The following is a 10,078-nucleotide window of genomic DNA, read 5'->3' on the forward strand; positions in this document are numbered from 1 at the left end:
TACCTGGGCTCAACTTTAATCCAATCCTTGGGTCCAGCTCAGAATCAGGAAGGGGACCTATCCATCTGCCTTGTGGGTCCATCCACATGCGCGCCCGGGGGGAATCAGAGGCCGTTACACATGGGGCAGGAATCTGATATCCTCGTACGATTATATCAATATGGCAGAGACAGGTGGCCCAATAGAAGTCGGGCCGTTACACGTCACTGACAGACAATGGAAACAGATAAAAGGAAGAAACATTCTCTTCTTGAGGGCCCTTTTTTCAGCCAAGCTTACAGAACGTTTTGTAAACCCTATTTTCTGGATCTCAGATCATCAATATATATTATTTTAATAATCTAATGCCACAAATTTGGCTTTTTATTATTTATATATAACTCAAATTTCAAACTTTATTAATAGTAAATTAATTTAAATAATAAAATCATTATTTACTTTAAAATTTAAATTCAATTATAAAACTATAATCCATTTATAAATTTAAATATATATACAAATGTCAAATGTTATTATTAACTTTAAATTAATTTAAATTATGAAATATTATCTATTAATTATATACTTCTAAATAATTAGATAAATATAGATTACATATTATCTATTTATGATTAAAATTTTTAAATGTTAAAATTTATTAAATTCAGTAAATTATTTTTATTATAATAAGTGATCTAATTCTCCTAAATTTAAACTAATAACATTATAAATTAATTTTACTTGTATAATATTATAAATATTTTTTACTGTAAACAAAAAATTATAATAAAATATGACTATAAATATTAAATAAATTAATTTTATAATTATTAAATATCGTATATTATAAAATAAAATATAAAAAGCTTATGGTAATTATTAATAAATTAATAAAAAATATTTTTTTCATTCTTATGATTCCACATATTTTTTTATGATTCGCTAATTAAATTTCACTTTTTATTTTAGTTTCACTCTATGTTAAATTTTCTATTATAGATTAACGCGGTTGTCATATTATTCAACATATTTTATAATATCAACAAGTTCATAGCACAATTGTTTATAACTTAAAAAGTCAGGGTTTAATTGATAAATTTTTAAAATTTAGAGTGTAGTTATAAATTCTTTTAAAGATTAGAATTTTTTTTATCATTTCTTATAAAATTAAAATTTATAATACTAAAAATAATTTATAATAGAGTTAATGATAAAAAATTTTTTTTAAAAAAAATAATTTATAATAGAGTTAATAATAAAAAAATAACTTTTTTCCATTTTTGCAATCCCAAGTTACTTTTTTATGGTTCGCTAATTAAATTCTATATTTTTTATATTTGTTCCAATTAGATCCGTGTTAACATTTCTGTTAAAGACTAACAGAATTGTAATATTATCTAACATATTATTGTCATCTTATATTTTTAGTTCAATAAAATTTAGAATACAATTAATTATAACTTAAAATATTAGGGATTAATTAATAAATTTTTAAAGTTTAAGGTGTAATTATAAATATTTTTAAAAGTTAGAATTTTTTTTATCATTTTTTTCTAAAATTGAAATTCATAATATTAAAAAAATTATATTATTATTATAAATTTCTTAATTTTATTAATAATTTAGTATATCAATTTATTATAATTTAATTCAAAATTAATCTACAAAATTTTATATTTCATTTTATTTAATATTATTGATAGAATGTTGATTTTTTTTATATACAAATAGTATTTACATAATTTATAATAGCGTAAATATTTAGCAAAATACTATAATATTATATATGATATTTTACATAATAAAAATTCATTTATAATAAATATTAACCTATTAACGTATTCAAATATTACTTTAAACCTAGTGAAATTAACAAATAGGACACTTGTTAAGCGATGAAGGGAGCAACATTTAACAAAGTTCAATTAAAATTACTATTAATAATATTTCTAGTGATATTTAAAAAAATTCATGGATTATAATTACACTTTAGTTAATTCTAGGGCCAAACAGAGATTTTTTTTCTCTCTCTAAAAATTAGAGAGAGAATAGTTATAATTTTCTTTTGATTCTTGCATCATCATTTTGTCGGTTCCGAGGAAGGCAGTATGAAATCCAAGTATCCGACCAAAAACCTGATACGCGTATTGATCACTATTGAACATGTTTGGTAGTGCGATTTTCCAGCTATCATAGAATAAATATTATAAGCATCACCAAACACACTCCTGTGCACAGCTAAGCTCACTCGACCTTCCTATGACCTTTCCTCAGCACTTTCTCTTCATTTCACTCGTCATTTGCCCACTATAAATGCTACCCAACCCATTCTTCTCTACAAACACATCTCTCCTCTTTCAAAGCTAAAACGATTTCTTACAGCAAAATATAGCCTCTTCAAACATGGTGCTTTCTCTGTTTATGTCTGTTCTTGTCTCCTCTTTGATGGTTTCTTCCGCCAGCAACTTCTATAATGATTTTGATATTACATGGGGAGACGGCCGAGCTAAGATTCTCAACAATGGACAACTTCTCACTCTCTCCCTTGATCAAGCTTCTGGCTCTGGATTTCAGTCCAGGAATGAGTATCTCTTTGCAAAGATTGATATGCAGCTCAAGCTTGTCCCTGGCAACTCTGCTGGCACTGTCACCGCCTATTATGTATGTTTTTCATTTCTTTTGGTACTGTTTCTGCTAATTATTTCAATTATGTGATTCTAGTCCTAACATTGTGGATTTTGAAATTGAATATGCAGTTGAAATCAAATGGGTCCACTTGGGATGAGATTGATTTTGAGTTCTTGGGGAATTTGAGTGGCGATCCTTACATCCTCCACACTAATGTGTTCAGCCAAGGCAAAGGCAACAGAGAGCAGCAATTCTATCTGTGGTTTGACCCAACTGCAGATTTCCACACATATACCATTCTATGGAATCCCCAGAGGATCATCTTATCTGTAGATGGCACCCCAATTAGAGAGTTCAAGAACTTGGAATCAATGGGTGTTCCATATCCAAAGAATCAGCCAATGAGAATTTACTCTAGTCTATGGAATGCTGATGATTGGGCAACAAGAGGTGGTCTAGTGAAGACAGATTGGAGTAAAGCTCCATTCACTGCTTCCTATAGAAACTTCAAAGCAAATGCATGTGCTTGGTCAAATGGGGTATCTTCCTGTGGGACTTCAAACTCCATGACAAATTCATGGCTGTCAGAAGAGCTTGATTCAACAAGTCATGAGAGGCTGCAATGGGTGAGGAACAACTACATGATATACAACTATTGCACAGATGCCAACAGATTTCCCCAAGGCTTCCCTCCTGAATGCAACTTATCTTAGGCCAACATTCTTTTATTCTTTTTATTCTTTTAGCCCTTATTTGATATTCAATTTTTATGAGAAAAGAATTAAATTCTATCAATAAAATTCAATTCATTTCTATCGAATTCAATTCATTTTTATTCATAATAAAATTTATTGGAATCAATTTAAATGTAATAGAATTCAATTGAAATCTTTTATATTAAACAAATTTATAATAAAATTTAAATTACTTTAATTTATTCATCAATCTTATTATTTTTAAACTAAATATAAATATTTATTCTTATAAATAACAATAATTTTTATCACATTCATGAAAAAACATTATTAATATTTTTGTAACATTTAAAATCTAAATTTACATAATTTTTTATCATTAAAAATATAAAAATTATTTTTTAAAATTAAAAAATAATATAATAAATTTTTAATATTAATTATAAATATATTAAGTATTAATAGTCACTATTAAATTCAAATAATTTTTGTAAAGAGTAATTATTAATTAAAAATAAAAATAAATTTAAAATTAAGAAAAAAACAAAGGATGAAAGAAAAAATAAACAAAATTTTCAAAGGCTAATTAAATAATTTTAATATAAATAACCTTAAATAAAATAATTTTTTATAAAATTTTAATAATTTTAATCAGAATTTAAGAGAATTGAATTTTTATATTATTAATTTTCTTAAACATAAATTAAAAAAAAAAAGAATTCATTTCTTTTGAATTTTTTCAAAATTTGACATTCTAAATAAGAGTTTAATGGTTTGTCATTTTGCTTTCATATAATGGAAAATACTATTTCTCTTCCCCATTTACTATTTAGAGTAAATTGCATGTTAAATATGATGATTTGAGATATGAGAAAAATAGGGTTTATAATGGTTGGGTCAGCTTGGGTTAGGGGAAGGTGCCCTCTCCCCTATATCCCTTTCCTTTTTATCTGTTAGCCGTGCCTGACAGCCCCTCAGCTACAGTGTCATCTATTTCTTTCATACAGGACCGTACGTACGGAACCGTCAGACGCCCTCTCCATGCCAGGCGGCCATTTAATTCCCCCGGCGCGCGTGTAGACAGGGTTGTGAGGTGACTAGGCTTGCTGTCCTTTCTCCTATCACGTTCCAGGGCCGAGCTTGGTGTTGAAAGGGCTGAGGTCTACGGGAGGCCCGACCTCAAGGCTGGGTGGTCCAGGCCAGCTCGTTGAAGGGGCCCCATGACCTTTGGATTAGGGCTGCTATCATGGGTTAGGCCTTATACCGGGGTGGTGAAGTCCAGCAGTCATCAATTGCCCCTTTACCTTCTCATCAGTTATTATATGAATGATGAGGGGGTAAATATCGAGAATTAATATGACTGCACGGCCCGAGGACTGTTTCCCTTAAAACTTCTTTTCTTCTCTCTTCTTCTCTTTACTATTTCAAAATTCGAATCTTCTCAATCTTCCCGAAACTCTCACTCTTCTCTGCTCTCTGCGCGTATTGCTAGCTCTGTCCCCCTACCCCTGCCATTTTCAAGGTACGTTCTTTATTCATCCATAGATAGCCCAAAATTCCCTGATATCATTAACCTAGAGTCCAGTATTACTCATTCCACCCTAAAAAATTTCTTTTTCCGGGAGTATGTTGATACCCCCTTTTTCATATCCGAGCTCCCTATCGAAATGAGAGGATCGTTCTTCCCGATCCTCCCCCTTCTGGTTTGGTCGACCCTCAAAAGGACCTTAGCCTGGTCTTTTTCATCAAACAGCGGGAGTATGGTCTAACCTTTCCCTTTTCCCCCTTTTTCATCGAGGTCTTCCGGTATTTCGGGATAACCCCTAGGATGCTGGCTCCCAACTCCATCCTGTTCATGTGCTCCTTTGAGTCTGTTTGTCTAAGCTGGAGGTTCACTCCCACAGCGCGTCTGTTTGTTACCTTCTTCCGATTAGTTAGGGCAAGTCAGGGCTTCTACTATTTTGCCCCTCGCGGAGGTCTGTCTATATTTTCGGGTCATAAAGACTCAATAAAAGGCTGAGTAGATGATACAGATCCAATAGGGCAAATTTCTAACAATGGTTTGGAGCAAACTTATGTCATTCAAATGGATCTAAAAGGAGTTCAAAATCATATTCATATGATCCATATATATTTGGGGCGTGCTTCAACTCATATGGGATAGATTTGGTGCAACACTTGCAATTATAGGCTTAGGGAGCCTAATCAAGCCCATGGGCTAAAACTACACAAAGGGAAGCCTAAAGTGAAGATCAAGTAAGGCTTTTGTGAAGATTCAGCTTTGTTATGATGGGCTTGCTATATTTTTATTATTTAACACTTGTTTTATTTTAGCTTTGTTTGGGCTTGTATTCTGGCCATACTTTATCTTTTAAGTTTTAGAGTGTTGGGCCATGTTTTGGGCTTATGTTTTAATACTTATGTGTTATTTTAGTGTGTGATTGGGCTTGGGCCTTATGTGCTTAAGTCAAGTCCAAGAAGGGTGTCTTAGGGTTTTATTCGTTTTTCTCCTTACTATATAAGGATAAGAAATAATTGTAAGAGGCAGCTTTTAATCAAAATTTTAGAATTATTTTCATGCCTTTGGCGTGTATTGCTTTGAGTGAGAGTGAGGATTTGCTTTCATCAATTGCACCAGGAATCTTGGCTAACTTATCAACTATTCATTGTAGCGTTTGTCAGATTCTCATCTAAATCCTTCGATCACTGGTGTTTCAGCTTCTCTAAGTTTGGGGTGCCATAGGAGGTGGGTTTATCAAATCTTTGGATTCCATATCTACTTGTGCGTGTGGGTTTGAGGCTTGTGCCATAGGGTTCCGCGTCAGTAGAGGGGTTTGCAGTTGTGGAGCTGAAAAAGGACTCCGGACTGTCTTGTGAGGTAGAGCTCTCCTGGGAAGATGTCCCTATGGGCTGTAACGACTTGCCCCAGCTGAGTCTTTCCGAGTAGGTTGGGTACCTTCGACTGACTTCTATTGAGAAGAAGTATGATGTCGAAAAGTGCATGTTCGTGTCCAGTCTTCAGGACTGCAAGGATGCAGGTATTATACTTTGTTTAATTGCTCTGTTTCCCTTCTTAATTTTTCTTGAAGCATTTTTTAACTTGTGTTGATTTTGGGTCTTTGCAGCTTCTCAAGTGGATATGGACAAAATTAAGGCTCCTAAGAACTTCACCCTGTCCCGAGAAAGTATGAAGGCTGCCCTGGATGCCTTCCGAGCTGGGCGATCCATGTCTGAAGCTACTCATGACGTGGCCCAGGTCATCTCATCCAGGTCGGCTGGCCGATCTGTCCACCCAGCTCCAGCTTCTTCTCGAGCTCCTAAGCCGAGCTCCCGGGGTGTTAGGACCTCCAAACCCTCCAGCCGTAGCAGCTCTAGTTCCCTTCCTAAGTCTTCTCGGGCCACTAGGTTGCAATAGGCTGCCATCGCGAGGGCGGAGCTTGCCCCAGAGATCACTGACAGGCCAGTGGAGGATCCTGGGCGCGTGAGGGCGGGCATTGCCTTGTCTTTTAGGGATGCCCCTGAAGAGAGGGTTGAGGTTTCTCCCTCTGGTGGAAAGGCTCCTGAGGGCGCGAAGGAGGTCGGCCCAGCAGGCGAGAATGTCCAAGAAGCCTCTACTGAAGCTTCCCCCATTGATGAGGGCATTCCTGTAGGGGGGACTGAATCTGAGCTAATTGATGGCGTTCCTCCTCAAGAAAAGACCTCAGCCATCCCTGTGGGTGCTGCTAAGGGGGCCGCGGGCAAGCGTCCTCCTTCTTCTAAAGCTCTTGCCCCGGCTCCTGCTCCTAAGAAGTCTCGGGCTTCCAAGAGACCAGCTCCAGCCTTGTCTCCCCTCGAAAAAGAAAAGACTCCTGTGGTGCCCCTGCTCTCTGCTCCTAACAACGAGATTCTGAATGTAGAGGACATCACCCACCAATCTCCAACGAGTGTGGTTGCGGAGATATTACGGGAGAAAATGTTCGGTGGGGTCACGGAGGCTTCAGACCCCCGTTTGCTTGCTCTCACTGGTCTTCTGGCCAGTTCTACTAGAGAGCAAGTAGCGTTTCGATCTCGTACTCGAGGGGAGCTCGGAGACACCATCAGGGAAATGCTCCTTATGGTGATTTGTCCTTTTTGATTTTTGTTTTTATTTTGGTTCTCTTTGTTTCCTTGTGCTAACAGTTTTCTCTTTGTGCTAGGTGACGAGCCTCTTCATGGAGGTGGACGCCCGTGACCACTCTCTTTGGTTCTCTGTGGATCGTCGGATTGAGGAGGCGCGCCTTGAGGAGAACCTGGTTGCTACCAGTGATGCCCGGGGCAATCTTGCAGCGGCCTAGGAGCACTCAAAATCACTGCAGGCGGAGCTGTCCTACACCCAAGTAGCCCTCAAAAGGGCTAATGAGAGGGCAGCTGCGGCAAAGGTGCGTCGCGATGAAGCCTTAAAGCAGCTGTCCTCCTTGGAGGAGATCCGGCGGGAGAGGGACGAGGCATTGGGTCAAAGGAAGGAGGTCTGGCATCAGTATGAATTGCTGAAGGCAGATTTCGAAAGGGCTTAGACTCGGTACGACACTGTGATGGCCTAGAGGGACGAAGCCCTGGCTCGGATAGTCGTTCTTGAGTAGGAGCTGAGCAAGCGTGCGAGTAATGTTAAAGATCTGACTCTGGCAGTAGAGACATCCAAGCTTCAAAATCAATATCTCTGCCAGGAAGTTGAAGCTCTAAAAAAGAGGTGTTCAGCCCTGCTCGAGGATGCCAAGCATGCTGAAGACAGAGTCCAACTGGAGTGTGAGGAACGCCTAAGGGAGTATAAGGAGTCAGCAGAGCTGAGAAAGGAGATTGAGCAGGCTTGTGAAGCTCGTCTTCAAAGTTATAAGGACTCTCCTGAGTTGAAGGCCAAGATAGAGGAGGCCTGTGAGGCGCGACTTACGGAGTTCAAAGCCTTTGACGAACTGAAAAACGAGATATGGCATAGGGGATTCTGCCTGTTTGCCTCCGGGTTCAATAAGGGCTTGAAGGAGGACAAGGACGACCTCTCCACCCCATTAGCACGGCTCCGAGCCCCTGAAGTGGACTCTAACGGTGAGGAGGTGTGTTATGAGGAGGATGATAATCCTCTGCCCAAAGGAGCTTCTCACACTTCCACTGGGTCTCTTGAAGAGGATACCGAGCTTGAGGAGAGGGAGGAGCAGGAAACCACCAAGCCCGAAGAGAGCGATGCCAGGCCTCAAGAGGAGGGTGCCAAGTCCCAAAGGGAAGACGCTGGACCTCGGGGGAAGGAGATAGTGCCCTTCGTGGGTGCTGGGGGATCCGAACAAGAAAACACCGGGGTCCCCAAGGATGGTAGTGTAGATGTAAATGATGTAGTTAATGATGTAAGTCCTTTACGGATAATTTTTCCCCCTATAGTTATAGATGATTAAATATAGCTTGTAATTTAACTTCATTTTGTTTAATGAGATGAGGCTTTTGTTTGTGTTTATATTTGAATTATTTCTGCTTGCATTTACTTTTTCTGATTCTACCGAACTGCTCATCTTATTAAAAGTCTAAACTGCTAAAGGCCTAATTTGCTTAATCTGTCAATCTGTTAAGGATAAAAAACTTTTAAGCCAAATATTTATTCTGTAATTTTCCAAGGAAATCAACCATATTAAACTGACCAGCCCGGTTACCAATTTTCTCGTCTTTGAGTTAATCTGGGCTGAAACTCTAGCAATTGATTGAACTTCTAACTTATGAATTTTCTAATCTTGGGAAAGCATTCATGTTTTTATCTCGTCGGTTTACCAAGGACGCAAGCTCAGACGCATAGTTTTTGTATAACCAAAGCAAGTTAGGTAATGTACCTTCTTAGAATGGTGAACCCGTCTTCCTGAGTGGAATTGAGTTTGTGGCATTGTCTGTTCATGCCTTTGATTTGCCCCTTGGTTTGAGGAGATAAACTTGAAATTTGTTGGGCTTCCTGAGTTTGACTCTCTTTTCACTTGGTTTTACCGAGTTCAGATTTGTATATCTTAGTTTGGGATTCAGCCCTCATTGTCCTGAGTCATATTCGGGGCACTTTTGGCCTTACTGTCGCTTTATCATCTCAGCCGGTTTTATGGTGCCGGGGGCGCTTGGGGAGCCCGGTCACCTACCTCTCTGAGGTCTTGAATGAGATTCAGGCTCTAAGGCCTTATTGTCGCTTCATCATCTCATCCGGTTTTATGGTGCCGGGGGCACTTGGGGAGCCCAGTCACCTACCTTATTGAGGTCTTGAACTAGATTTAGGCTCTATGGCCTTACTGTCGCTTCATCATCTCAGCCGGTTTCATGGTGCCGGGTGCGCTTGGGGAGCCCGGTCACCTACCTCACTCAGGCCTTAAACTAGATTCAGGCTATATGGCCTTACTGTCGCTTCATCATCTCAGCCGGTTTTATGGTGCCGGGTGCGCTTGGGGAGCCCGGTCACCTACCTCACTGAGGCCTTGAACTAGATTCAGGCTCTATGGCCTTACTGTCGCTTCATCATCTCAGCCGGTTTTATGGTGCCGAGGGCGCTTAGGGAGCCCGGTCACCTACCTCACTCAGGCCTTGAACTAGATTCAGGCTCTATGGCCTTACTGTCGCTTCATCATCTCAGCCGGTTTTATGGTGCCGGGGGCGCTTGGAGAGCCCGGTCACCTACCTCACTGAGGTCTTGAACTAGATTCAAACTCTATGGCCTTACTGTCGCTTCATCATCTCAGCCGATTTTATGGTGCTGGGGGCGCTCGGGGAACCCGGTCACCTACCTCACTAAGGCCTTGAACTAGATTCAG

At 38.6% G+C, this 10,078-nt stretch overlaps 1 protein-coding gene across 1 annotated transcript; it reads left to right on the forward strand.

The window, feature by feature from the left end:
- The first annotated feature begins 2,300 nt into the window (after positions 1-2,300).
- On the forward strand, positions 2,301-3,427 carry LOC110630964 (probable xyloglucan endotransglucosylase/hydrolase protein 23). The gene is made up of 2 exons (XM_021778630.2): positions 2,301-2,640; positions 2,736-3,427. The coding sequence occupies exons 1-2, from the start codon at positions 2,383-2,385 to the stop codon at positions 3,318-3,320; spliced, it is 843 nt and encodes a 280-aa protein (XP_021634322.1). The 5' UTR covers positions 2,301-2,382; the 3' UTR covers positions 3,321-3,427.
- The last annotated feature ends 6,651 nt before the right edge of the window (positions 3,428-10,078 follow it).

This window comes from Manihot esculenta, chromosome 14, assembly GCF_001659605.2.
Source record: "Manihot esculenta cultivar AM560-2 chromosome 14, M.esculenta_v8, whole genome shotgun sequence".
In the NCBI taxonomy this organism is placed as follows: Eukaryota; Viridiplantae; Streptophyta; class Magnoliopsida; order Malpighiales; family Euphorbiaceae; genus Manihot; species Manihot esculenta.